The following is a 27,991-nucleotide window of genomic DNA, read 5'->3' on the forward strand; positions in this document are numbered from 1 at the left end:
AATTATATTTTTACCGTTCGATAGTAGTTGTATATGAAACTAAGTTCTAAGTAAAACGCATGGTATAATGGAATTATTCTTTTTCTTCCATCTGTAGTAAACCATACTTGAAAGTCTGAAATACTTCCACTTGGTGGTTCGTATAACTTTGTAGGTTTTTCGTAAAAATCATTTGCCAAGCATAAGAAAGAGTTTTGGGCGCCAGAAAATGAAGCATGAACAATAATAGCAGCTGGGTCGAAAACATCTTTAAATAAATATGGTTCATCTCTTGCATATCGACTGTAAATATTTGCTAAAGGAAGTTCGACTTTCTGATTTAACATTCTTTGCAAATAATACCATGACATTGCAGTGAATTCTGTATATATTTGTTCGTCTTTCTTTGGATTGTCTTCGTAGATTTGAAATGACACTTGTGAATTTTGTTTGTCATATACAATTCTCACATAAAGTGTGCTCTCGGTATTTGCATATTCATCAGCATATTTTGCATAACATGAATTTATTTTATCTTCTATATTTTTTAACGCAGTCTGTAGAGAAGATGAAAGGTCAACTTGTATTAGCTCAATTTCTTCCCACATTTTTCGTTTCCCTTCAGATATATAATCTATATGAAACCTTACAATAAATGGAAAACTTTTATCTTCTACAGACACAAACTTCATTCTACGAAAGCCAATAGCTTTTGTGACAGATGGGTCTCTTAGCCATCTTAATGGGTAGTCAAAACGATAGCCTTCATGCTTTACGGTCTCTGTCTCAAACTTTTGACCGACATTAGTAAAAAGTTCATCTAATGGTTTAGTTGTAGCAACTCTTGAATTTTCTTTTTCTATTGAAAGCATATTTTATCTAGAATAAAAATGTCGAAAGAAACAGCGTCTATGAGAGAAATACAACACAACCGACAACTCATTTTGCAAGCTCTAAATAAGAACACAACAAACTTTTCAAACTATTCTAAGATATCTGAGTCATTGAAAGAAGGAAACTTAAAACTGACGATAAACCCATTGACAGACGAGTTTCTGTTTCAAGACAGTAAGAACCATACTGTTTGTATAAATCCAACAAAAAGAACTTTAAACGAGAAACCTATAGATGAACTTCTTTTGAAGGCAGATATTGACAACAAAGCTGACAAAGAGTATGTAGATGCAACAAGAGACTATATTCTCGCATGGACAGATAGAACATACCCACAAAAACATCATACACATAACATCTATGACGTAGATGAACTACCAGCAATGTTAGATGACAAAGCAGATAAAACATATGTTGACAATAAAATGTCAAGTGAAGTGACAAGAGCTGACAAAGAATATTCTAAAAAGACTCATACACATACCATATCTGATATTACAAACTTACAAGAAACCTTAAACAGGAAAAGTGACGTTGGACATACACACGATTTCTTCGCAACTGTTGGTATAGAAAATATTGAAGGAACGGTTGAAGAAACTGGTGGGGATGTATTAAATTGGAAACCTCCTAACTTTCCACAAGGTTTAACATCGGAAGAAGACATAACAACGATGAGATACATTAGATGTAGAAATGTCTATGTCATGGAGGATGAAAACAAAGTTAAATTCACTGCTCAAGATTTATATGATAAAAAAGCTGACAAAACATATGTTAACGATGAGTTAGATAAAAAAGCTGACAAAACATATGTTAACGATGAGTTAGATAAGAAAGCTGACAAAACAGAGCTTCAAACGTTAAAGACAGAAATACTTCAAACAGTATATCCTATAGGCTCTATTTATACGTCAATGAACTCAACAAATCCAGAAACAGTTCTGGGTTTTGGAACTTGGACTCAAATAGTCGACAGGTTTTTGTATTGTGCAAACTCTTCAAAGGAAACAGGTGGAAGTAAAACGATTTCAGGTGAAAATTTACCTGCACACAGTCACTACGTAGATTTAAGTACATCTCAAGCAGGTTGGCATAAGCATAAATTTTGGGATTGGCACGCCTTGAAAAAAGGTAAAGGATATGATGTTAAAGACGACGTTCAGTTTGCTATAAATTGTTACTGGAGTGACACTCAGGGAGATGGAAACCATACACATCGCGTTACAGGATATACACAAACAACGGGACAAAGTAAAGACTACATGCCACCTTACATGACAGTTTACGCATGGTATAGAATTGCTTAGTCGTCATTTTCAACTTCTTTAGCATATTCGTCAGGAGTTGTCTTATATTTGTTAGGAACTGTCTTTGAAAGTATACCACCTTGAACTTTGACAAGTTTGAAACGAGGTCTGACAATAGTAGTTTTATCTTCTGCTTGCAGTGTGTACATTTTGCCATGTTTGCCTAAAACTTCATAATATTCTCTTGTATACTTTCTTCTATTTTTACGAACACGAACGTGAGTACCTGTCGAGTTCCCATTGTTGTCATAGTCAATAGTATTTTCATATGGGTCGCGTTTAGGTATTTCTATTTTTACTTTGTCACCTTTCTTAAGTTTGAAGCCTGGCATTCTTTCTTGTTTGTCTCTTTTGACTAAACTATTAAATATATAGTCTTTCTCTAAGTCGGGGTTGTTTTTCATTTCTTCGGGGGAGTGGTTTCCCAAACCTTTTTGTTTACGGGTATTGTAAATATTTAAAACTTGTCTCATCTTTGCCATGGAGAAGTGTCTATATTTGTCGTCATATGACATTTCATCTACCTCACCACCTTGTGGTTGGTTTAAGTCTCTTAAGATTTTTATACAACTGTCAATGACACCAAGAGCAGAATGGTTTTGGTCGACAATGAAATATTGGTTTACATTTTTTGAACGCAGATAGTTTTTTACATCATCTGATTTGAAAGAACTTTCACAGTCAGATGTCAGTTTTGTTGGATGGTATTTGTCAACGAATATTGTCAAAGCAGTTTTCACATCTAAAATATTTTTGGACCATAATGGTATGGCTTCACAGTATCTTGTGTTTTGACCGACAAATATTAGCCAGTATGGAGGTCCATCTTCTCTATACCTCGGAATGTTTTCCAAGATATCCATAAACCAAGCATTTGGTGTTGAACTAAAGATTTTTATCATGAGTGCTTTCTTTGTCGCTTTAGAAACATAGGGGTCCTTGTTTGAATTCGTCATTTTTAACCCATAAGAAATGGGTTTATTTGGCGCATTAGCAGGAGTTGCATCCAGATTTTTACCCGCAGTGGGAACAATAGCTAGAGGTGCATTTGGAATTGGAAGGAAGATTTTGAGTACATTAGGTATACTTAAAGAGAAAGCACAACCTATTATACAAACTGTACAGAAAGGTTGGGAGGTAGCACGAGATGCAGCAAATCTTATTCCAAATCCTGAAACAAGAGGAAAAGTTCAAGGATGGATGGACAATGTAGGAAGAGAAGCAGGAAACTACTATAACAAAGCAAATGACTACTATAACCAAGCAGGACACTATATGGACCAAGGTGAAAGATTCTTTAACAGAGGATATAACCATGCACAACAGTGGGTAAACAATAACCAACCGCAACCGCCTCAAACGTGGGGAATGTAAATTTTTTTACTGAGATGAAATGAACAATACAGCATTGAGACAAATGGGCTCAAGATGGATTTGTCGGCTTCCAGCAGTTACACAACCACGTGTTTGTCAAGTCCTCCCTATACCTCAGGAAGTTTTAGACCGACTTAAAAAACAACAACAACCAGTTGAAAACAAACCAAACTAAAATTTTTTACTGAGATGAAATGACCGAAGAAGTTGAAACGGTAGATTTGACACCACAAACAAAAAGTTCAGAACCATTGTCAAAACCTGTCAAAGAACTTACAGATGAAGAGAAAAATTCAATAATAGAAAGTGCCAGGTCTGGAAATACAAACCCTAACTACAAAGTCACTTTTCATAGAAATGGAACGGCTAGTATCTCAAAAAAGAAACAGACTCTCACAAATAAAATATTGAAGTCTGAAGGAGTTAAAGAGACAACAGATGGGAAGGTATACTTCACTGACCAACAGTTCATTATAGAACATCTCATTGACTTAGAGTCGAAATATTCTAAACTTTACAACAAACACAAAAAGTTGAAAGGAAAACAAAAACAAATGGCATATGATATTTATGAAGATGTTAACGACACAACCATACCTGCAAGTGAGGTAAAGTCAGAGGAACCGAAAAGTGACGAAAAACCGATAGAAGAAGAGAAACCAAAAACTGAAGATAAACCAAAACCAAAGTTTAGTCAACCTTCATTAGCTGGTATGGGTTGGCGTCAAAGACTTATGGCAGCCGGTGGTTACGTAAAGTAAAATAAAACATTTTTCAAAAAAAATATTTTTTTATTTTATTTGAAATGTACGCCGAGTTTGTTGGAGAAGACCGTTGGGAAACTTGTTTGTTAGATGAGAAATATGAAATTCACTGTTGTGAGTCATTTGAAGTCAGAAACAAAAAGACAAAAAGAGTTTTAAGCGGATGGGAGCAAAAATACGGATATGCTATTATGAAGATGGGTGGAAAACACTATTTTAAACATATTGTCATTGCAACTCATTTTATACCGAACCCTAACAATCTACCTCTTGTAGACCACATAAACCATATAAGAAACGACAATAGACTTGAGAACTTGCGTTGGGTCACATGTTCTGAAAACAATAAGAACATAGGCAAATTTCGAGATATTGTATTCGAATTTGTCGACGAACTAGAAGATGAAGCAATTGAAATTACAGACTATGGTAAGCATGCGTTTGAGTTTTACTACTACAGCGAAGAACAAGACTCTTTCTACTTTTATACCGGCGTAAACTATAGGAAATTACAAGTATGTTTTACTAAGGAAGGCTATGCTTATGTAAACACTAGAGATACAGATGGAAAACACGTTCAAATACTTCTTAACAAATTCAAGAAGCTATATGGCATACCATTTTAAAACAGTATTTTAAAACAGTATATTTTTACATATATTAAATGTTTCAGGTTGAAAAACAAAGAACAAAAGTAGCAGATACAAAACCGTTAGACTATATCTTTACAAACGCTGGTAGGACTATATCAGATGAAGAAATTTCATCCGGCTCCTACCGCTTTGACTTTCCAATTCGTTGGCTTCAAAGTCCTTCAGATGCAAAGGCAATAGGATTTAGAAGAGTTTTGTTTTCAAAAAGAACTAACGCGTTTATGTTTGCGGTATATTTTCATGGTCAGTATAGAGGTTCTGACGGTCTACTAGACAAATTTGACGAAATGAGAATCTTTACAGTTCGTTCAGACGAAAGTCTTGAGAAGACTCTAAATGACTTTCAAACTCAAATAAACAAATACTACTGGGAATTTCAAGAAAAATACGATTCTTTACTAAATGGAACATACTATCTGAAACTAGAATATGACAAGATGAACTCCACAGTTTCATTTCAAAGGATTGAAAATAACCCTCCAAGAGATACACAGTTTTTATTTTGGCAAGTAGACAAACGTTCTTGGGCACAATTTCTTCGGTTACTAAACCAGAACGAACCATTACCACCTGACGGTCCGTTCTGGTTTATACGCCCACCAACAGATTTGACAGTTTATAGAAACGTGTTTGACCCTCAAAATGTCATGTGTCATGCAAGTTTCAGTTCAAGCAACAACAGTTTTCTATGTATTGGTAAGGACTTTTATGACTTTGCTTCTAAATTCTACGAACCACCTAGTAACAGTTTCTCTGACTTTCAAGTCTGGTTCACAACAAACGGTGTGCAGCATATTGTTCCATTGTACTACGACTTTTATCTCGAATTGTCTTTCATATATAACTACGGAGAAGTGCTGAAAAAGTATTGAAAAATGAGTTTTGGTTGAAAAAATACGGTGGAGCCAAAAGTGGCTCGACCTCAAAACAAGCATTTTGTGAAGAATATAGCAACCGTCGGAAACAGCGGGTTGCTTTTTATACAAAATTCAACAGGTGAATTTTCATGAAATTCCTTAAGATAGAAAAAATAAAGTTAGTTTTTTTAAAAAAATATTTTTTATTTTGTATGTAAGAACAGATATGTTAAACATTGAGTTTGAAACAGTTAAAAAGATAGACAATGACACCAAAGTGGTTAGAATAGGGGATTTAAACGTAAGATACTCAAAGAAATACAACAAATATTCTTTGTCAGACATTTTAACACTATCTGAAAAGAAAACATCCCACGACTGGGTTAGAACTGCTTCTACTCAGAAAATTTTGACAAGAAATCCTGAGCTTATGATATCGGTAAGATTCTATGGAACAAGAACATATCTTATAGACAAAAGTCTTATACCAGTAGTTTTGTTCTGGATTGACCCAGTTGTTGGATATAACTTCATAACATATGGTTCATTCGATACGGAACGTTGCAGTGAGGGCTTACTTTACATCGTTCAGAAACCGAAGGACTTCAATACAAAGAGATATAAGATAGGAAGAACATATAATATAACTCAAAGATATGACAGTACAGTCAATAGAGTTAAGGTTGTGTTTGTTAACGATATGAGAGCTGCTGAAACAGAACTACTTGAAAAGTTTGAGAAGATGTATGGTGCTCCCACGAAAGGTAAAGAAACGTTTGAAGTAGATGAGATAGATAGTGCTATAAAATTATTTGACGAAGTTGCTGAAAAATACATGTAAAGCGTATATTTTTGGTCTTTTGTGAAAGTCAGAAAATAAAGTTAGTGTCATTTTTTTGTATTTGACGAGAATGTTTATGTTAGAATGTTAGATCTAACATGTTTTCTAACACGTTTTCTAACATGGTCTAAAACTCTTGAATTTTCATGAAATTTACACCAAAAATAATGTTTATGTTAGAATGTTAGATCTAACCTGTTTTCTAACCTCTTTTCTAACATCGTAGAAAACTCTCGAAAATCATGAGTTTTGACACTTTCACAAAAAACATAAAAAATAAAATTAGTTTTTAAAAAAATATTTTTTTATTTTTATTGTAAGAACATGTTAGCAACTACAGCACCAAACTCGCTAGTTATGAACCCAACTTCAATGTTAGTAGAGATGAAAAGCTTCATTCCTTCTTCATATACTTTCGAAACAGAAATCCAGAAGATAAAGCAAGAACTTCTCCAAGGAGATTTAGATTGCACTGCAAAAGATGAAACAGATGAAGAATATCTTTATGAAATGCAGGACATTATTGACCATTTACCCAAATTGCCTGAAATTCAGCAACAAAAACTCACTATTCCTGAATTTGACGAAATAGAAGTCGGACTGACTGACTCAGTAGAAATAAAGAAGTTCATACGTAAGGTTAACTATGAGTTTCTTGGATTTCATTGCAACCACAAAGTCATGGACAAAGATTGCGACATGGTATATAAGAACATCTCTGACATATACAAATCTGGGGAGTTTAAGACCTACGACAACTTTGTTTCGTTAGTTGCAAAATGTGTATGGCAGATAAGAGATAAAGATAGAAGAGGTAAGATATGGAATGAACAGATAAAACCCGCAACTTTTGAGTTAAAGAGAGCAATTGACGCCTTAGTCATACTTGCAGGTAAGGTTTCAGAATATAACGCAAAAATGAACCCACAATGTTCTAAATGTAAAGCAGCAATGAGGAAATATAACTACTCCGTCAAAGAGATAGAACGTATGCGAAACGACTATGCTGACTTAAAGAAAGAAGCAGAAAAGCCAGCAGAAAATAAAATGGACATGTTGACATTTCTGAACAAAAACTATCCAACAGCTGACGATTTCCTTCTTTCAGATGTCAAGAAGAAATATAAAGAAACATTCGGCATAGTTAAAACTTTTGACATACTGATAGAAGAAATAGAAGCTACGAAATTGTTTAGAATTTCACGAATTCACAATGTTTACCATGTGAAACGGTTATAAAATAACTGGGGTAGAAAAGAGGGTAGAAAAGAGGGTATATCTAACATTCTAACATAAACATTATTTTTATTGAATTCCGTATGAAATTTCATGAGTTTTGTGTGTTTTAGACCATGTTAGAAAACATGTTAGAAAACATGTTAGATCTAACATTCTAACATAAACATTATTTTTGGGTCATTTACGCTCATTACGAAGAAGAAGTCTTGACAAAACATATACGATGAAATTTCATGAGTTTTGTATGTTTTAGACCATGTTAGAAAACATGTTAGAAAACATGTTAGATCTAACATTCTAACATAAACATTATTTTTGGGTCATTTACGCTCATTACGAAGAAGAAGTCTTGACAAAACATTTACGCTCATTACGAAGAAGAAGTCTTGACAAAACATTTACGATGAAATCATGAAAATTCAAGAGGTGACAAAACATTTACGATGAAATCATGAAAATTCAAGAGGTGACAAAACATTTACGAAGAAGTCTTGACAAAACATTTACGATGAAATCATGAAAATTCAAGAGGTGACAAAACATTTACGAAGAAGTCTTGACAAAACATTTACGATGAAATCATGAAAATTCAAGAGGTGACAAAACATTTACGAAGAAGTCTTGACAAAACATTTACGATGAAATTTCATGAATTTCCTTAAGATAGAAAAAATAAAGTTAGTTTTATTTTTTTTTATTTTTTTATTTTGTATGTAAAGACAGATATGTCAACAACCGAGAACACAACAACTGCTATCGTTCATGAAGCTATAAATGAAGAATATGAGTGGGTTCAGTTTAACAAACAACTCCGTCTCATTCGTTCGGTCAAAGATGACATGTACCAAATGCAAAGTATTTTGACAGCATGTTTTGCTCCAGATACTAAGAAACCACAAGACTGGTTTAGGAACCAAAGCACACAAGAACTTTTGAGCGAAGCACAGCGAGACATACTTTTTTCTGAAAACAGTGAAGAACAGCGACTACGAGAAAAATCTTACTCGCCAAAACTCTATGAAAACAGTGAAGAACAGCGAGTAAGTAAAAAACCCCAGTCGCCAAAACTCTATGAAAATCGTGAAAAATTGCCAAATGGTTTGAGAGGATATTATGTTCATAGACTTCTCGTAAATAATGTGGCACAATGGGCTTCAGCTCGCTATTCATGGTATGTTTGTAAACTTCTTGACGAACTTCATAGACAAGAACGCGAAGAGCTAGAGAACAAGCTTGAAGCAAAAGACAAAAACATACAGAAAAGAATACCACGTTCGGTACCAAAAGGAAAGGAAAAGAACTATAAGTATATGATTTATACTGAAGAGATGGAAAATGAAGAAGACAGAGATATGGTTATGTTGCATTTAGTCAGAAGAAACAACAAAAGCTTTTACGACCTTGCTAAGATTTACAAATCTGACAGAAATTGGTTCTATCGCGAAAACTTACCGATTTCAATGACACCGAATGAAGATGTTAAAAAGATAGTTCAAGATACGTTACCTCAAACACACTATGATATGAAAGGTTGTACAATACTTACCTTCAAAGAAGATTTGCCATTGTTAAAGGAAAAAATAACAGAGTATTTTGACAACTTCAAACAAGTAGAGTAGATGAACCATTTATTTTTACGCTTGACACCAAAGATGGCTCAGGTAGCTCTATAAGGTAAATTGTCTTGTCAAATCCTTCTGGCATTCCGAGTCCTTCCTTCCAACATTCCAAGTCCTTCCTTCCGACATTCCAAGTTCTTCCTTCCGACATTCCAAGTTCTTCCTTCCGACATTCCAAGTCCTTCCTTCCGACATTCCAAGTTCTTCCTTCCGACATTCCAAGTTCTTCCTTCCGACATTCCAAGTTCTTCCCGACAACTGGAAAAAAATTTCCCGACAACTGGAAAAAAATTTCCTGACAACTGGAAAAAAATTTCCTGTTGTTCGTCCGTAAACCATTCAAATTTTCGAAAATTGAGAACTTTTTGGTCGAACGACAGAAAAAATTTTTCCTTCAGACAGGAAAAAAATTTCCCGACAACTGGAAAAAAATTTCCCGACAACTGGAAAAGTTCTTCCTTCCGACAGGACACAAACGGATGACTGACGTACCACCAACCGAGTCCATTCCAAAGCCAGAAGAACCGACAGCCCCAGCACCACAACAGACTAAGACTCAACACTTACATTTTTCAAGCTTGACTTTTTACAATTTGAACTTTGTTCGCGTAGATGTGAATTCTGAAAGAAGTATGAGGGTCTTGTATGACTTTGTACTTCTCCCAGAGTTCATGTCTGTCAAACTTACCTGCCATGGACTCTTTCATAAGTTCCATGAAATCGTCTTCGGACAATCCAGGGAAAAGTATGATATCAGTAAGTATTCTTTTAACATCCTTACTTAAACTCTTGGCTGTCTGTACACAAATGACAACTGAAATGTTAAAGTGTCTGAGCTTCTTAAGAATTCGACACATGTCTTGTTCTCTATTCTTTAACAAAGGATGAGAAGCAAAGTCATCTAAGATAAGAAGACATCTGTGAGGGTATGTCTTCCAATCGTAAGATTGCAATTTCTTCGAAATGTATTCTATCTCTTTCTGTTTGTTTCTGAAGTGTTTCTTCTCTAATATTCTCTGCATTTCCTCATTTGGGTCTTTAAACTTCGAATTGACATACTCATTTATAGCATTGTACTTCAAAACTCTTCTTTGGTACTTCTTTATCCAATCTAACAACTCAGAGTCTTTTATACATACTAACTTAGACTTCTTTATAATATCTTTGAACGAATTGACGGTTTGGTCAAATTGACCAGAAGTACTACAAATGACTACTAACTCATAGAATGGGTTCTTCTCATCTAGTTCTTGTTGTTGTGCAGCCATTTTAAGATAAGTGAAAGTCTTACCCGACCCAGGTGGTGCAATTAGACCTGTTATACCATTCTGAGCAAATAAGAACTTGTCATGTATGGGTTTTATCTGAGCATTTTCCAACTTCCTCTTGTTCTTATTTAAAACATTCTCAAATTTCTTGTCAATGTCAGCAAACTTTTTTTCTAACATATTTTTAGAAAAATTAAAATTTTTATCTTTTTGAAAATGTCTAGCGATTTCGCTATCTATATTCGAGACAAACTTTTCGACAGCAAAACATCTGTCGACCATAAAATCTTACATAGTGTAAACAAGAAAGGTGAATTTGTTCTAAAGTTCTGTTTCTGGGAATATGACAAGAACCATAAAACATTAGGCAGAGAAGTCTTAAAATTTGTCAATGACAGACTTGTTGACAGAGATGACGCCGATTGGAAAGATGAAGTCCAACAAAAGTTCTTAGAATGCAAAGAAGACACATGCGCTGTTCTTGAAGATGAAATAGGAAACAGAATAGAAGAGCTATTAAAGGACAAAGAACTTTTACATAAATATGGTTCTGAGAAGTTTGACATAACTCCACCAGAGAAGAAGAAGAAGAAGAGAGAAAAGAAAGAAAAGAAAGTAGAAGAAGAGAAAAAAGAACCAGAGCCAATTCCAGAGAAGGTGAGATATGACATGTAAAAATAAAATTTTTATTTTTTAGAACATTTCTGGGTCAATGTCAATGTTCTCTTCCTCTTTAGGAGCAAACACTGGCTTAGACTCTAAAATCTTTTTACCCAATTTACCTTGAACTTCAACTATCTTAGACTCATAATATTCATAGTCGTCTGCTTTCTTTGGTTCATAAGGTATAACAAGTTTGTATGCTTTGCCTTTAAGGTTTGAAACCTTCTGTCAAAATTTTCTTTGACTGCTAACAAACCTTCTATGTCTAAGTCTTCAAATTTCCGCACCATTTTTTAGTCACAATAGCAAAACTTAACTGGTTCGATGTTCCAAACTTTGTCAAATGTAGACTTTTCAAAATGGTAGAAGTAAACATTCAAATATATGAATGGGTTAGTTTTCTTTGACTTCTGTCATGTACTTGTTGACTGAAATATATTTCGTCATCTTTTCTATCGGATAAAAAAATATTTTTTTTAAATTTACTCAGAAAAATTATTTCTTTCTATATTTGCCATTCCGAACTTCGAAAAGATGTTTTATACCAGCATAGAATTTTTCTCTAGAGCTTAGTCTTATATCGTTTTCATGACAATATTTTCTATATTCTTCATATAAAGCCTTTTTTTCATACCTTTCATAAGGACAATCTAACCAGAATAGCGCATATCTATTTTCGTTATCTAGGTCTTTTCCAACAAACTCAGCGTACATTTCAAATAAAATAAAAAAATATTTTTTAAAAATTTACTCAGAAAAATTTTTCTTTGTATATACGCCGTTCTGAACATCTAAAAGATTTTTGACATTTGCCAAGAATGTTCGTTTAGAAGCTGCCATATAACCATACTCTTGACAATATTGTTTATATTCATCATATAAAGACCTTTCATCTAAACACTCAAAGTCGTTTTCATCTATAAACAGTTCATAAACACTCTTGTTTGCTTCTAACAATGTTTGTCTCTCTTCGGTATATGGAATTTGTCTTGGATTGAACTTAGAAATATCTAATGTCATGAAATATGAGAACAAGTGGTTGTAAAAGTCAGATGTCAAAGTTTCTGCTAAGTCGTCAAAATATTCTGTATCTTGCATATGAGAATCTGACGTTCTGACAACTACATATCTTCTGTCAGAACTTTCTAACTTCATCGGAACAGCATTGTTTGAAACCATAATGAAGTTTGCAACATTTTCACAAACTCTTTGGTCATTATTTATTTTCTTTCAACAAACTCCAACTTTGTCTGTTATAAGACTCTCCAAAGCATCTGAGTTTAAAACTTTTGTTGTATCTATACTTTGAAGTTCGTTACATACTATAAGTTTCATATTCTCTATTGAAGAGTTAAATTTACCGCAGATGTTTTCTAAGTTTGTCATATTAGGGTTCGAATAGCCCTCTAACAGTTTGCACAAAATATCTGTAAAGAATGTGTTCTTACCAGTTCCTTGTTTTCCAATTATAATGAGAGCAGTTTCATTTTTAGCACTTGGATGTTGTAAGATGTTTGCAAACCAACATAAGATATACTCATAGACTCTTTCGTTTCCATTGCATATAATTTCTTTGACATGGTCTAACCAAGCTTCTATAATATTTTCTTTCCATTCTACTTGTTCGTATTTATATCCAGTGAAGATAGAATAGAAGTTTGGAGAAGGTGTATAAAACTTTATACCACGAACTGAAAAATCTTCTAACTTTGACAATAATATATCCCAAGCATCTAACATCTTCATTCCAACTTGTATAACTTTTATTTTCTTAAGTTTCTGTCTACATTCTTGTTCTGAAACTATTGTCGCTCTTGGTTTGTTAAAGACAACATCCCATTCTTTCATGACATAACATTCTGGGGCAGAGTCAACATAAATGACTAAACGTTTCAAATTCTCGACTGCTTTGTTATAGTCTCTAAATGGACACATATTTCTGAATGCTTGGAAGTCATAAAAATCTGAAACATCTATTCTGTACATTTTTATAAAAATAAAAAAAATATTATTTTTTTATTCTTGACTTTGTTGTTGCATTTGTTGCATTTGTTGTTCTTGAGCTATTTGTTGTTGAAGTTGTTCTTGTAGTACAATACTTTCACCAGTTGCATCTTCCAATTCGAAACTTTCTGCCGTCATTGACAAATACATAGGACATAAAAGTTTTACAGGAACAAAGTTTGCGTCAACTAAGGTTAAGTTTATGTTTGCTAAAGTGTTTGAGTTTACTAAGGTTGAAAATTCTGCATTCGAATGAACAATAGGCAAACCAGCAGAGAAAGTGTTGTTTATACGCATGAGTATCTTTTGGTCATAGTAGTTTCTGTCGATATTCGAATAACACTTTGAACCTAAGTTTGAAACAATATATAAAATAGGTGTACTTAAAGTCAATGGAATAGACATTCCTTGTATGACACCTTTTCCTGTTATAGGAAACTGTTGGTAGTAAAAACCAGATATAAGTTTTGTATTATAGCTCATATCGTTTATACTAAACTCAGTCGGACATCCAAACATAATGAAACCTGCTCTAGTTGCAGCACATGTTACATCCGTCCTTAAAGTATTAAATAAGTCAACAAAACCTGTTGGTGGTATATCTGAGTAAGTATCTTCAAAGAAGTATTTTTTACCATTCACAACAACAAAGTCTTCTGGTGTCAAAAGAGCAAAAACAGGCTTTAGTCGTCATCGTGTTTAAGGTCAGTTTACAATATCGTCCTTGAGGACTTTGTAAGTTTGTTGTTATAGAATTATATGACTCAGGGTTTTTAGTCGTAATAGTATAAACCACTATGTCTTCTGCCATTTACTTAGCAACTAAATTTTAATGAAATGTTGTGGTCGTCAAATATTTTTATGACGTCTGGGAAACTATACTTTAAGTTCAACGTTTTCACCTCCTTTCATAACGTATATCTTGTCAATGACATTATATGAAACACCACAGCAACTAACGTCGGGTTCTATTTCTTTGATTTATATTCGTCTGCCTCTGTCAAAAGTTTCAATAGTTCTTTCAAAACTTCATGAGGTGCAATGACATATGAGTTCACTTTTACAGGGTTGTGTTCGACCAAGTTTAACATTATACCTAAAGCTTGACAAATCTTCTCCTGAGTTTTAAGTTTGTCTTTAAGTTGTTGGTAGTCGTTTCGAATATCTGCAACAGAACTTAACTCTCTGCTAACTTCAGGGTATGTTGGTTGTTCTTTTACAGGAACAATTGTTATACCATCTTGGTCTTCGTATGGTTTCCCCATTTCAACATCTCTTTCTTTGACATTGACAATAACACTTTGACTGTTTGTTTGAGTTGGTGAATTTAACTTCACATCTGCCACCGCCATTAAACCTTTTGAAACACTTACGCTTCTATTTTTCGGAAATGACATTTTACTTAGAATAAAAAGATGGACGTATTTGAGTATCTCTTCGAATTGAAGCAAAACAAAGTTTACACACACAAAACAATACAAGTTCATTGACAGAAATAGTTCTTTACACAAACAATGGAAAATGTTATAGAATAGCAGTCTTTGCTGAACCAAAATATTTTCATAAAGCAAAGAAAGTTGGTATAACCGAGATGGTGAAAGTTCTTGAAGCAGACAAAAAATATAACAACAAAACTGACACGATATTTCTAAAGGTAAGTTTATAATACAATATTATATCAAAACTGGCGTACTGTCAATATTTGACGGAGAGAAGTCAGTTCAAGAACAACTTACTGACCTGCTGCCAAAATCTGCTCGATGGAAGCTGTCGTTATGCCAATCTGAGGAGCCCCAGCAGGTTTCATCGAACGAATCTTCAAAGAGCATCTTCCGTGAAAAGTGCTATTGGTTTTGTAAACTTCTTTGCTCTCAATTCATCTGGACCGTCTCTGTCACCAGTATATTGTATTTGAACTGTACCAACAGTTGAAATACCACCCATAAAGTCTTCTGAGTCAGCAAATGGAATGCCAAGCCAAAAGTTTGAACGGTCTCCATTTGTATATTGAGTTTTTGACCTCCTGTATGAGTCCATACTTTCACATATGGCATAATAGAACTTTGCATTTCAGGGTTAATGGTTGTTGTGAAGTTGTTGTTAAAGTTCATAGCATCTAATGTCAAGTTGTATGACCTCATATCCTCAACTGTAGAATATTCTTCTCTTGGATAATATTTGCCATCTATGTTTATATGATATTTAATACCAGGGTTGTAGAAACAAGAATAGTCATTTATAGTTCGTCTGAACAGTACAAACATAGTATCTGCATGTTTCATTGCAGTTGTTAAGGCAATATCTGTTCTTGCACCTGGGTCAGCACTTTGGTTTCCAACTTCACCTGCAAAGTCTTTGACAGATATTTGGTGTATAGGGAACATAAGTGGAACTGCAATATATTTGGCAGCTAAAGCATTTGAAATATCTGGGTCCAACATATAGACTGCAAGTCTGCTTTCTATTCTCTTGCATTCAAACTTTTCGCATGTGAACTTAACTGGGTCCCAAGCAGTTCCAGCAGCATTGAAATAATAGTTTACTTCAGTGTTGAAGTTTGAGAAACCAAAGTCTAAGTCAACTTTGTCTTTGCAAAATTCGGCGAATGACGTTTGATTTGCTCCCTTTACGTCTGTAAGAGTGAATGGGTCTTGTGTTGGTGCAATGACTAAGTTATTTTTGCTTGGAGTAAGTTCGATAGAAATTTTTCCTGCCCAGTTTGGCAAGTATCTTAAAAACCTGAAGATGAGGAAAGATGACAAAGGAACTCTAAGTTTCAGTTTTACTTTGGTTACTGCTGCTGCAGTTTGTCCAGAAAGGTTAACATAAACTCCTGGAACGTTAGGGTCAAGTCTTCTATTTTTCTCAATAGTTGCATACTGGTCTGTTTGTTCTCTAGCTTGTGGTTGTACTGAGTTTCTCAAAGCGAACCATTCATAGTTTGCCCATGTTACTGTTTGAACTAAGTCAGAGTTAGAATATATCTTATATCCCATGAAAACTTCTGGAGCATATTGGTATCCGACATAGAAAATTCCATTGCAACCTTTCTTGTCAGACAACTTGGCAGAAGGTTTTATTTCAATGTCTTGTTCCACGTATAAGAAAGAGTTGTCAATAGAAATAATATGAAACCTGTCGCAAGCAATATCTACTGTTGTTTGAAGAACCTTCTCCAAACTCACCTACGTTTCCATAAGAAACAGCAGTTGTATATTCGTAAGTTCCAGGAAACTATTTCTGACCTTCTAATGGCATTGTCGCATTCGTTATACCATTCGGAAACATTTCCATTCATGGCATCCAAAACTGTTGGCGTTATATTCTGAGCGGCGTACATTTCATATGAGTAAAAATATAGAATAGTTGGATTTATATGTCATAATAGAACCCACTGGACCAAGCTTTACTTTCTTCCTGACTGAGTTTTTAACTCTTCTTTTTCCTTCATTGCCCTCGCTTGAAGTTGTTGCATCTTTGCATTATGTTCATCTAGTATGTTGCAAATTTCCCATGTCCTTTTTGCCTTTTGGCTCTGGTCGCCCATCTCAGGTAACCTATATCCTAGAAAGAGTTTGTCATAGTCTGTATTTGAGTCTTTGCGTATTGTTTGCATGACTCTTTCCTGAGTTCTGGTTCAAGCTCTTCAAACAGAGCTTGTCCATATGGAATAAGCTCGTTTCCAAATATATGTTTTTGTAGCCTTCTGGTTTTCTTTCCATGTTACCAATAATATCTTTTGTGAATGGGAAAGCTTTTACCCAATCTTTCAGTCTTGCGTCGTTTATTTCTGTAGTTGGTTTTATTTTGTCAAGGAACATGTTTTTCAATACTAACATTTCATTTGGTACTGTCCATTTGAGTTTTCTTAAATATTCATCCCTTCTCAGTTCATCGTCTGCAAAGTAAGTTTTTATGACATTTTGTAAACTTTCATTTGCAAGGTCATGTACAATAGGTTCTCTTCCTTCTCTGTCCATAACTTTCTTTCTAAACTCTTCACCAAATATACCATCTCTATGGTTCTGTGTAGTTCTTTAAGATAAATGTTCTAGAACGTCAGGTGTTATATTTCCATCAGCCATGTTCATTTCATACTGGTCCAAAATATCTGCATCTTTCATATCTTTCAATGGCATTAAAGCCGCGCTTAAAATACCAGCTATATCTCGTTCACCATTGACTTCCATTGCGTCTACAACTTCTTGGAATTGTGGTTGTAAGTTTATGAACCACCTATCTGGATTAGCTTTATGACCCCATCTCATTGTAGTTCCATCGTCTGCAGAAACAAAAGTAGGTTTGTTTCCATCTTGGTTAGGTTCTGAATGAACTTTAAACAATGTTTCATTTCTATATGTTTTCTTGAAATTTAACCTTTTATCTTCACCGAGTTCATCCGAAGATTGAACGTTAAATGCTCGTAAGTAAAAAGGGTTGTTGTATTTGTGTACATTTTCTTTCAGTACTTTCATTCTATGCTGAATATTTTCATCTGGTGTTGGAGTCTTTTGTATGTCGGCAAACATTTTTCGATATTCTTCTACTATGTCAGCCGAATCTTTCTTAGACTCTTGGAAAGATTCCATATTCTCCGCATACACTTGTTGAGGGTCAAGATTTTTCGCTGTTCCAAATCTTCATCTAGTTCTGTGAAGTTAGTTTCCAAAGGAGTGACTTGTTCGTTTCCTTCAGGCTCTTCTAGCTGTTGTTGCTGAACTATTTCTTCCATGTCTGGTTGTATCTGAACTTCTTCCTGTTGAGTTTCTTGTACCTCATCTGCTGCATTTCATATATTCCGAGACCATTTTTAACAATTTCCCTATCTACGTCATCCGCATTCATAAGCTTTTGTTCTTTCGTTCCGTCTCTATTTTTTACGCGTTTCATGACGAAAGTTGAATTGTCATTTAGCTCTGACATCAAATATCTCGGAGTAAATTCATCCATGTCATTTGGATGATATGCTATTAAATCATATCCCTTAGCGAGCTTGTATTTTCCAGGTTGAGATTATATCCGTTTTGGTGCTGAGCCATAAAGCTAAATAGGTTCGGGTCAGTATTTCCATCCTTGAACTTTCCAATAGCTTCTTTATATCTGTCACTAAAGTCAACAGTATCTGGAAACCACACTCTTCTTTAAGCATTTTTAAGAATTCTTGGTTTCCTTGTTCTCTACTTCTTTTATGTCCTTGCTCTGTTTGTGGTTGTTGTTGTGCAGGGTTTTGAACTGTTGTTGCGCTGTGTTGGTTGGTGTGGTTTTGGTGCATGCCTGTGCTATGTCCATGTGACGATGTAAATGTTTTAGGTAGTCCTGGTGCAGGTGCTTCTCTTGGAGGGTTTGGTGGTATATAAGTTCCACCAGCTGGCACATATGTTCCATCTGCAGCGTAATGTCCTACCTGACTTTTCGTTTTTAAGAAAGCATTTACTAGGTCTGTTTTGGTCTGTTGTAACTCTTTTTCTTGACTTTTCACAACAGTTGCTCTAACGGCGTCATAGGCACTTTGAACTACCTGTCTCGTTGCTGCATCTGTTATTTTCGTCATATTTTGTGCTACTTCTTTTAACTCTTTGTCGAAACCTTCAGACTTCAGTTTCTTTCCAGATGAGAAGTCGTTCACTTGTTTCACCTTACTATGAAGAGCTTCGAAGGCGTTCTTAAAGTCAGCATTCGTTAAAGCTTCATTTGAACTGTCTTCATCCGCTTGTATTTTTGTCCTATTGACCCTATGAGTTGGGCGCTTTAGCGTTGGCTTGGGCATCTAACCAGTCATTGTTAGCTTTTATATATTCTGCGCTTTTCATTGCCTTTTGCATAGCCGCGTCGTTATTTTTACTTTCTTGTGCTAAGTTTTCATACTGTACGTTTTGGTTTTGCAACTGTAAAAGTTTTTCTGCCTTTACATTTGCTTCAACTTTTTTTATACTCATCGCTATCCATATATGTCTTCAGGGCTTTTGTTTTATCTCTTCATCTTCAGTATTTTATATTGAGTTAGTATGGTTTTTCAAATTTATGACATCTTGTTCCATTTTTGCTACTTCTGCTGCTTTTTCTGACACTTTTTTTGCATATTCCTCTGTACTTAGTTCTTTCAGTTGTTCTTCTTTCTTCTTTTTCTCTACGTTTAACTCATTTAGTTTCTTTGTGTGTCTGTCATATTCTAGTTTCTTTTCGTTTTCACTTATTTGCTTCTGTATGTCTATGTTTGACTTTTTGACATCTGTTATTTGATTTTTGAGTGAACTCAAATTCATTTGACTTTGAGGGTTATAGGCTGTTCCGTCTGCAGCTCCACCATAGCCTGCCATTTTCGCTAAAAGTGCCGCTCTTAAACCTCCACTCTGTGCACCAATAACTCGGTTTAAAAGCATAGGGTTGCTTGACATTTGTTGCAACATAGTGGGGTCATTCAGCATTTGTTGTTGCAACTGTTGTTGTGGTGTCAGTTTTACTATTGGATGTTTCAATGCTCTCTTCCTCTTACGTATATTCTTACGTAGCTTACGTGGCATTTTAAGTGAAGTTAAAAAGCGGTTTTTGACAGATGTTTTGTTGTGACTTCTTCGTAAAGACTTTGTTGAGATTTCTTCATAAATGTTTTGTCAAGACTTCTTCATAAAGACTTTATTGAGATTTCTTCGTAAAGACTTTGTCAAGACTTCTTCATCGTAATGAGCGTAAATGACCCAAAAATATATTTTATGTTAGAATGTTAGATCTAACATGTTTTCTAACATGTTTTCTAACATGGTCTAAAACATACAAAATTCATGAAATTTCATACGGAATTCAATAAAAATATATTTTATGTTAGAATGTTAGATCTAACATGTTTTCTAACATGTTTTCTAACATGGTCTAAACATACAAAATTCATGAAATTTCATACGGAATTCAATAAAAATAATGTTTATGTTAGAATGTTAGATCTAACATGTTTTCTAACATGTTTTCTAACATGGTCTAAAACATACAAAATTCATGAAATTTCATACGGAATTCAATAAAAATAATGTTTATGTTAGAATGTTAGATCTAACATGTTTTCTAACATGTTTTCTAACATGGTCTAAAACATACAAAACTCATGAAATTTCATACGGAATTCAGCAAAAATATATTTTATGTTAGAATGTTAGATCTAACCTCTTTTCTAACATGTTTTCTACCCTCTTGAATTTTCATGATTTCATCGTAAATGTTTTGTCAAGACTTCTTCGTAAAGACTTTGTTGAGATTTCTTCGTAAAGTTCTTCATCGTAAAGACTTTGTAAAGTCTTTCTCATGAACTTTCTTGTCAATGTTTTGTTGAGACTTTGTAAAGTTCTTCATCGTAAAGACTTTGTAAAGAAAGTTCATGAAAATTCATGAGGTTAGAAAAGAGGTTAGAAAAGAGGTTAGATCTAACATTCTAACATAAACATTATTTTTGTCTGATTTTACGAAGAAGTCTTGACAAAACATTTACGATGAAGAAGTCTTGACAAAACATTTACGAAGAAGTCTTGACAAAACATTTACGATGAAATCATGAGTTTTCTACGATGTTAGAAAACATGTTAGAAAACGTGTTAGATCTAACATTCTAACATAAACATTATTTTTGGTCATTTACGCTCATTACGAAAAGTCTTGACAAAACATTTACGATGAAATCATGAGTTTTCTACGATGTTAGAAAACATGTTAGAAAACGTGTTAGATCTAACATTCTAACATAAACATTATTTTTGGGTCATTTACGCTCATTACGAAGAAGTCTTGACAAAACATTTGATGAAATCATGAGTTTTCTACGATGTTAGAAAACATGTTAGAAAACGTGTTAGATCTAACATTCTAACATAAACATTATTTTTGGGTCATTTACGCTCATTACGAAGAAGTCTTGACAAAACATTACGATGAAATCATGAGTTTTCTACGATGTTAGAAAACATGTTAGAAAACGTGTTAGATCTAACATTCTAACATAAACATTATTTTTGTCTGATTTTACGAAGAAGTCTTGACAAAATTTACGATGAAGAAGTCTGACAAAGTCTTTACGAAGAAGTCTTGACAAAACATTTACGAAGAAGTCTTGACAAAACATTTACGATGAAGAAGTCTTGACAAAACATTTACGATGAAGAAGTCTTGACAAAACATTTACGAAGAAATCATGAGTTTTCTACGATGTTAGAAAAGAGGTTAGAAAAGAGGTTAGATCTAACATTCTAACATAAACATTATTTTTGTCTGATTTTACGAAGAAGTCTTGACAAAACATTTACGATGAAGAAGTCTTGACAAAACATTTACGAAGAAATCATGAGTTTTCTACGATGTTAGAAAAGAGGTTAGAAAAGAGGTTAGATCTAACATTCTAACATAAACATTATTTTTGTCTGATTTTACGAAGAAGTCTTGACAAAACATTTACGATGAAGAAGTCTTGACAAAACATCCTCAGGGCTAGAGGGCACGAAGTGCCTGGAAGCCCCACTACCTTTTTTTTTTTTTTTTTTTTTTTTTTTTTTTTTTTTTTGTATCAAATGGAGAACAAAATGTTTCTTCATATGAAGGAAAAAAATTTTCTTGTGAAGAAATAGAGTTTTTAAAATTTTATTGAATGTAATGAAATAAACAAATATTAAAATTATTTTTTGATAACAAGAAAATTCCCAATAGAAAATATTTGAGAGAAAGAAAAAAAAGAAAATTGAAAAATATTACTCTCCTTTACATTTCATGAGATTTTCAATTTATTTTTATAAAATTGACAATTTTATACGTTTAGATGAAAATAAGTGATTTTGCTTGAAATAAAAATTATTGTTTGTTTACAGCTATCAAATAGATTTTTGCTATTTTGATTAAAATTTGTTAATCAAATTAATAATTTTTTTCTAAATATCTTAAATATCTGGATCACTCACTGATACGATGAATTAAACGATAAAAATAATACAAACTCAACTAAGTTTCCTGTCTTTCAACCAAAAAATATTATGCAATTTAAATTAAATTGTTTATTCAAATATAAAACAAAGATGAAATAATTACAGTTATCATAAACTTTATGAATAACTCTGTAATTGGTTCAGATTTTCGTAAAAATATTTTTATTAATATCGATAAGAATATGTTTACCTACTATCATCACATATCTATAAACAAGAGTAGAGTGATTTTTATCATCGAAACTTTTTAAAAGCTGCAAGCTGGAAGGAAAAATCTTGTTTTTTTTTCTGAGTTAGTTGTAGAACTATTGATGCACGAGTTATCATTGTGATGTAGAAGGATGTCAATGTACTGACTGAAGGATATGAAGTGAATTGAATTTCATTGCATTTCAATTTGATCAAAATTTGTTGAAATGATATGAATGTGTCAACATCTGTATCACTCTCTTTCACTCCTTCCCTATTCTTTCGAGAACGAAGCTAGCTCAGCTTTCGCTGAGCGAATTGACACTTTTGATGCCCTAAACGTACATACTCTCAAATTTATCGAAAAAAATAATACTACCTAAACTCGTATATTCTTATTTTAAATATGATATTATCCTTAGATTCCACACTAGAATATATTTAAATCAACTTTTAAAAAAGTTCGAATCCTGCGCATCTCACTTTTTAAATTTTCGAAAAGGAAAATTATATTCTCCTAAAATGAAAACAATTTTCCGAATTGACATCCTTATTCATAGATATATACTTTTAATAAAATAACAAAACTCAGTTTCATCATAACAGACTTGTCTAATATTACTGAAGGGGTGTATAGCCTATAATGTATTATTAATTAATGTCAAATAAGGAAATCCATATGTTTACTCTATGGTACAAAAAAAAATCTGACACCTTAGGTCATCCTGAAGGCTCCACGCTCATAAATTGAGAGGGCCGTAATCCTCCTTTTTTTTAATGGCCCATAACTCCGTGAATACCCAAAGACAAGGGGTCGGAGTATGACCAAATGAAACTGTAGCTTCAACAGCATAAAAAAAGGGTTTTTCCTCCAAGATCTAATAAATTTCGAAAAATCGAAAGTTGCTCTTATTTGTTTTGTTTACCAATGAGCTCTTACACTGCACCATTGTTTTTCGTTATTTGCAATATTTATTTCATACTCGATAAATAACTTCTACAAATCATATATGCACATTAGGATATATTTTATTACGCATAAAGAGTAAAATTCTGAAACAATACAGAATTCTTTTGAATATTTTGTGCATATTTTAAATCATCTATAATAATTAGAGTTTGTTTCATTTTATTCTATACCAATCAATTCAAAAGATTAGACGAATTGATCGTTTTATTGTAATTTATTATAGCTTATAGTTTTTGTCATAATTTTAACAAATATCATATGTAATTTCAATAATTTCGTATTCTTGATCATATTTTTCTAATACATATACATGATAATGCTGAAGTCATACGTTTGAGGTCAAGATTGAGAGTTATTGATATTAATCTCTTTTGAAACTAAACTTTTTGAAACAATAATCAAAAATTATTTACTTTTATTTGATTTTATAGCAATCATCATTAGATAATAAAACATTAGCCAGCCCTTGGGGTTGGGGCGCGATCAAATACTTGAAAATTAATTTTGGAGTCCATAAGTGCATAGTATAATGGTTAGAATTCCCTATAATAAATCTTGTTTTGAAGTTCATTTGCCGAACACAAAACTTTTTTTCGAAATCGAAATTATTTCAAGAAAATATATCTTATTTTTTGCTTTTTAAGATAGTCATTATACACAAAATATTAGTAAACTATTTTTATTTGAATTACTAAAACTTTCAATTTTTTTATTCTCTGATATAGACTCTTATATGATGCATTATGAAATATATATGATTTTCTTCTGCTGTTAGTTATATTACAATGAATACTTAATCATCTACAAAGATTATACATAAACTTTCGAATTCATTGTATGTTACAATCATTCTAATTTAAAATTTATGAAACTCCAAAGATGTATTTGTATAATGAATTACTAAATATTTCATAATGTAGGTATGAATTTATCAAATTCGATATTTCAAATTTTATAATTCGTATAAAAGGATATATTTTTACATTATGCTGGGTAAAAGCATGGGAAAGTTTAAATAGTTCTTAAGACAGTATTTGTAGTAGTGAAAATTGAAATACACTAAAATTATTGAGTCAGCTTTGGTAGATGATTAAGTATTCATTGTAATATAACTAACAGCAGAAGAAAATCATATATATTTCATAATGCATCATATAAGAGTCTATATCAGAGAATAAAAAAATTGAAAGTTTTAGTAATTCAAATAAAAATAGTTTACTAATATTTTGTGTATAATGACTATCTTAAAAAGCAAAAAATAAGATATATTTTCTTGAAATAATTTCGATTTCGAAAAAAAGTTTTGTGTTCGGCAAATGAACTTCAAAACAAGATTTATTATAGGGAATTCTAACCATTATACTATGCACTTATGGACTCCAAAATTAATTTTCAAGTATTTGATCGCGCCCCAACCCCAAGGGCTGTTTTTTTGTGAATGTGAAGAAACAGTGTGGACTACTATTATTTTCTATCCATTGACTCGCATGATTTATATACAAAAGTTCTTGATTTTCGACTATATTAGTATTTTGAGATTATATTGCCTATACTAATAAAAAATCAGTAAAATACAATCTTCATATATTTTAAAATATTATCTATTTCATATCAACCCATGAATGAAGATAATCGAAATCAAGAAATTTTCTAGTTCATTCAAATCAAAAACTGAACTCATCATTACAATTTTGATATTATACAAATAATATATTAATATTTATAAATGCAAAATTCAAGTTTTTTTAGGAAATTGGCAATCTACTTCTCAGATTTGTGAAACTTTTGTTTCTCTGGAATCCTTGTCTTATAAGGGATGTTTCAATTTTTTATGCGCGTGGATGGGTTTTGAGATTTTGTATCTTTCATAAAAATGAAAAAGAATGTGATAATTAGTTTCTCCTAATATTGCGATTAGTCATGCTGCAATCAGATTTTAAAAAATTTTCTCACCGATGTAAATATGTCAATTTTTTTCCAAAATTGATTTTGGACGAAAAAAACAAGTTTTTTCAAATTAGTTATTTATTCAATTTGAGTGCTACCAATAGATCCCTCTCATCATGGAGATGATGGATCAGATGTCTGTTCATCCCAAAACCAAACCTATGAGGCTACAAGTGTGCTTTTAGGCAAAATCTTAATTGAATGCCCTCTCAAAATTGAATGCATGAACGCGGAGCCTTAAAAAAGAATATTATATTTGTGCACCATGTGAAATAAGAAGTTCAGCGATTTCTTTACTATTATTTTCTGCTGTAATATGAAGGGCGGTTTCTCCATAATTATTTTTTTCATTGATATTTATTCCATGTGAAATAAGAAGTTCCGCTGTTTCTTTGCTATTATAACATGCTGCTTTATGAAGGACGGTTTGTCCATTATTATTTTTTTTCATTGATATTTATTCCATGTGAAATAAGAAGTTCCGCTGTTTCTTTGCTATTAAAAATTGCTGCTTCATGAAGAGCGGTTTCTCCATCATTATCTTTTTCATTGATATTTATTCCATGTGAAATAAGAAGTTCCGCTGTTTTTTTACAATCATTTCTTGTTGCATAATGAAGAGCGGTTTGTCCATTATTATCTTTTTCATTGATATTGGCACCATGTGAAATAAGAAATTCAGAAATTTCTTTACTATTATTTTCTGCTGTAATATGAAGGGCGGTTTCTCCATAATTATTTTTTTCATTGATATTTATTCCATGTGAAATAAGAAGTTCCGCTGTTTCTTTGCTATTATAACATGCTGCTTTATGAAGGACGGTTTGTCCATTATTATTTTTTTCATTGATATTTATTCCATGTGAAATAAGAAGTTCCGCTGTTTCTTTACTATGATTTCTTGCTGTAACATGAAGAGCTGTTTCTCAATCATTATTTTTTTCATTGATATTTGCTCCGTTTGATAGGAAATATTCACAAAGAGATGGAATATTAAACATCGCCGAATAAACAAAGCATTTGCCAATATCATTAGTTTGATCGAAATAAACTAAAAATGTTTCAAGATTATTATATTTTTCGCAATATCTTAAATTGATCTTTATACTGTATTCATTCATCAAGAATGTAACAAAATCAATGTTGTGTGAAATAATTGCATTTTCCATGCACCATCTATCTGGTTTTTGATATTTCAAACATTCACTCATTATCTCTTGATTTCCTCCTAAAAATGATAAGTCGAGACATTCTCGAGTTATTTCTGAGTTAAATTTCGTTCTCAATAACTTGAAACAATCAACTGCTCCGTGATAACAACATAATTCAAGTAATGAATATCTTTCGTAATGATGTGGATATAAATCGCTTTCAAATGCTTGATCTTTATCAAATCCTTCTCTTTCAGTGAATGCAATGAATGTTTCTATGTTATTATACGTAATTGCTCTGTGAATTGTATTTTTCGTTTGAATATCCAGATTTAGGGATTTAATTTGTTCGAAATTAGCAGATTTGTTTAATTTAATTCCATATTCTTTGTAAAACAGGAAATTTGAAATAAGTTCAACTCTGTTGATCTCATTGACATGATAATCATCAAATACTAGTTTCACAAGTAATAAGTATGATTTAGTATTGCGATTATTATACGGAATGATATTTAAAATGTTTCGCATAATTGTTTGGGGAGAATATTTCTTTGAATCAATCAAGTTTGTTTTGATCATTTTGTAAATTGAGTTTAATTCTTCTTCTTTTTCCGTTTTTAACTGATACAATGCATTATATGAATCGATGTGATAATTATAGATACTTCGCAGTTCGCTGAATTTATTTGGATTAATGTCTTCGTCGGACATTAAGGGATCACCACCTTAGTTTACAAAAAAATACGTTATTTACACTCTGAGTCTTCTTCTAGAGGTCTTTTTTAGATTTTGAAACAATGAAAAGATAGAACATGATCAATGTATGCTATATTTAAGTTTATTCATAAAAATATCAATTCTATCATAGAGAAAAAGTGCATTTAAGTTCAAAAAATTGAATAGTTGTAAACTAAGACACTGATCCCTTAAATAATTTTTAAAAAGGAGACATTTGCAGTTTAACATATTATTATCTTTTAAACTCATTAGATGAAACAAATATTATATTAGACATGTGGAAATCAATGATCACAAAGATTAGTAGTAGGATATGACGGGTTTAGTGACTTTTTTTGTTACATCTATATATAGACGATGCATTAAAATATATTTATTTATAAATCATTTAAAAAATTAACATTAATTTTAAAATAATTTATTTTTTTATCTTTTATAAAAGAAGCTATATATAGATGATGTCAGATATTCCGCGATTAATTAAACATTGTTTAAATCCTGAATGGGTTAAACTTCAATTTAAAAATGAAGATTGTGAATTATTAAATGAATATGAAAGCCAAAATAAGCTAATGAG

The 27,991-nt window shown here is 32.5% G+C and overlaps 16 protein-coding genes and 2 pseudogenes across 18 annotated transcripts, besides 2 other annotated features; 7 read left to right on the forward strand and 11 right to left on the reverse strand.

Annotated features, from left to right (window-relative positions):
• Window positions 1-2: 2 nt before the first annotated feature.
• On the reverse strand, window positions 3-587 carry TVAGG3_0917490 (uncharacterized protein; the record flags this gene model as incomplete). Its single annotated transcript, XM_051252075.1, has 1 exon — window positions 3-587. One exon carries the CDS (start codon window positions 585-587, stop codon window positions 3-5), a length of 585 nt encoding a protein of 194 aa, XP_051077649.1.
• A 402-nt stretch (window positions 588-989) lies between these two features.
• Window positions 990-16,751: a mobile genetic element.
• On the reverse strand, window positions 2,180-2,515 carry TVAGG3_0917510 (uncharacterized protein; the record flags this gene model as incomplete). Its single annotated transcript, XM_051252076.1, has 1 exon — window positions 2,180-2,515. One exon carries the CDS (start codon window positions 2,513-2,515, stop codon window positions 2,180-2,182), a length of 336 nt encoding a protein of 111 aa, XP_051077650.1.
• Window positions 3,577-3,732, forward strand: TVAGG3_0917520 (uncharacterized protein; the record flags this gene model as incomplete). Its single annotated transcript, XM_051252077.1, has 1 exon — window positions 3,577-3,732. One exon carries the CDS (start codon window positions 3,577-3,579, stop codon window positions 3,730-3,732), a length of 156 nt encoding a protein of 51 aa, XP_051077651.1.
• On the forward strand, window positions 5,196-5,846 carry TVAGG3_0917530 (uncharacterized protein; the record flags this gene model as incomplete). Its single annotated transcript, XM_051252078.1, has 1 exon — window positions 5,196-5,846. The coding sequence occupies one exon, from the start codon at window positions 5,196-5,198 to the stop codon at window positions 5,844-5,846; it is 651 nt and encodes a 216-aa protein (XP_051077652.1).
• Window positions 6,058-6,672, forward strand: TVAGG3_0917540 (organellar and viral DNA polymerase type B; the record flags this gene model as incomplete). Its single annotated transcript, XM_001293143.1, has 1 exon — window positions 6,058-6,672. The coding sequence occupies one exon, from the start codon at window positions 6,058-6,060 to the stop codon at window positions 6,670-6,672; it is 615 nt and encodes a 204-aa protein (XP_001293144.1).
• TVAGG3_0917550 (organellar and viral DNA polymerase type B) lies at window positions 6,997-7,911 on the forward strand (the record flags this gene model as incomplete). The annotated part of the gene is made up of 1 exon (XM_001294932.1): window positions 6,997-7,911. The coding sequence occupies one exon, from the start codon at window positions 6,997-6,999 to the stop codon at window positions 7,909-7,911; it is 915 nt and encodes a 304-aa protein (XP_001294933.1).
• On the forward strand, window positions 8,637-9,375 carry TVAGG3_0917560 (KilA, N-terminal/APSES-type HTH, DNA-binding family; the record flags this gene model as incomplete). Its single annotated transcript, XM_001294931.2, has 1 exon — window positions 8,637-9,375. A coding segment is annotated over one exon (739 nt), but the record flags the coding sequence as incomplete, so codon positions are not given.
• On the reverse strand, window positions 9,514-9,747 carry TVAGG3_0917570 (uncharacterized protein; the record flags this gene model as incomplete). The annotated part of the gene is made up of 1 exon (XM_051252079.1): window positions 9,514-9,747. One exon carries the CDS (start codon window positions 9,745-9,747, stop codon window positions 9,514-9,516), a length of 234 nt encoding a protein of 77 aa, XP_051077653.1.
• Window positions 10,010-10,315, forward strand: TVAGG3_0917580 (uncharacterized protein; the record flags this gene model as incomplete). Its single annotated transcript, XM_001290415.2, has 1 exon — window positions 10,010-10,315. The coding sequence occupies one exon, from the start codon at window positions 10,010-10,012 to the stop codon at window positions 10,313-10,315; it is 306 nt and encodes a 101-aa protein (XP_001290416.2).
• On the reverse strand, window positions 10,413-10,978 carry TVAGG3_0917590 (protein of unknown function, DUF4106 family; the record flags this gene model as incomplete). The annotated part of the gene is made up of 1 exon (XM_051252080.1): window positions 10,413-10,978. A coding segment is annotated over one exon (566 nt), but the record flags the coding sequence as incomplete, so codon positions are not given.
• Window positions 11,015-11,473, forward strand: TVAGG3_0917600 (uncharacterized protein; the record flags this gene model as incomplete). The annotated part of the gene is made up of 1 exon (XM_051252081.1): window positions 11,015-11,473. One exon carries the CDS (start codon window positions 11,015-11,017, stop codon window positions 11,471-11,473), a length of 459 nt encoding a protein of 152 aa, XP_051077655.1.
• On the reverse strand, window positions 12,209-12,676 carry TVAGG3_0917610 (uncharacterized protein; the record flags this gene model as incomplete). The annotated part of the gene is made up of 1 exon (XM_051252082.1): window positions 12,209-12,676. A coding segment is annotated over one exon (468 nt), but the record flags the coding sequence as incomplete, so codon positions are not given.
• TVAGG3_0917620 (uncharacterized protein) lies at window positions 12,692-13,447 on the reverse strand (the record flags this gene model as incomplete). Its single annotated transcript, XM_051252083.1, has 1 exon — window positions 12,692-13,447. The coding sequence occupies one exon, from the start codon at window positions 13,445-13,447 to the stop codon at window positions 12,692-12,694; it is 756 nt and encodes a 251-aa protein (XP_051077657.1).
• Window positions 13,478-13,870, reverse strand: TVAGG3_0917630 (uncharacterized protein; the record flags this gene model as incomplete). Its single annotated transcript, XM_051252084.1, has 1 exon — window positions 13,478-13,870. One exon carries the CDS (start codon window positions 13,868-13,870, stop codon window positions 13,478-13,480), a length of 393 nt encoding a protein of 130 aa, XP_051077658.1.
• A 120-nt stretch (window positions 16,752-16,871) lies between the features above and the next one.
• On the reverse strand, window positions 16,872-17,081 carry TVAGG3_0917650 (protein of unknown function, DUF4106 family; the record flags this gene model as incomplete). The annotated part of the gene is made up of 1 exon (XM_051252085.1): window positions 16,872-17,081. One exon carries the CDS (start codon window positions 17,079-17,081, stop codon window positions 16,872-16,874), a length of 210 nt encoding a protein of 69 aa, XP_051077659.1.
• Window positions 16,872-17,081: a mobile genetic element.
• Window positions 17,082-17,502: 421 nt separating this feature from the next.
• TVAGG3_0917660 lies at window positions 17,503-18,614 on the reverse strand (annotated as a pseudogene). Its single transcript has one exon. A coding segment is annotated over exon 1 (1,112 nt).
• A 7,161-nt stretch (window positions 18,615-25,775) lies between these two features.
• Window positions 25,776-25,976, reverse strand: TVAGG3_0917670 (cyclin-dependent kinase inhibitor 2C-related family; the record flags this gene model as incomplete). The annotated part of the gene is made up of 1 exon (XM_001296000.1): window positions 25,776-25,976. One exon carries the CDS (start codon window positions 25,974-25,976, stop codon window positions 25,776-25,778), a length of 201 nt encoding a protein of 66 aa, XP_001296001.1.
• A 435-nt stretch (window positions 25,977-26,411) lies between these two features.
• TVAGG3_0917680 lies at window positions 26,412-27,402 on the reverse strand (annotated as a pseudogene). Its single transcript has one exon — window positions 26,453-26,866. A coding segment is annotated over exon 1 (414 nt).
• Between the last annotated feature and the right edge of the window lie 589 nt (window positions 27,403-27,991).

The sequence above is a fragment of the Trichomonas vaginalis genome, chromosome I, assembly GCF_026262505.1.
Source record: "Trichomonas vaginalis G3 chromosome I, whole genome shotgun sequence".
NCBI classification, from domain to species: Eukaryota; Parabasalia; order Trichomonadida; family Trichomonadidae; genus Trichomonas; species Trichomonas vaginalis.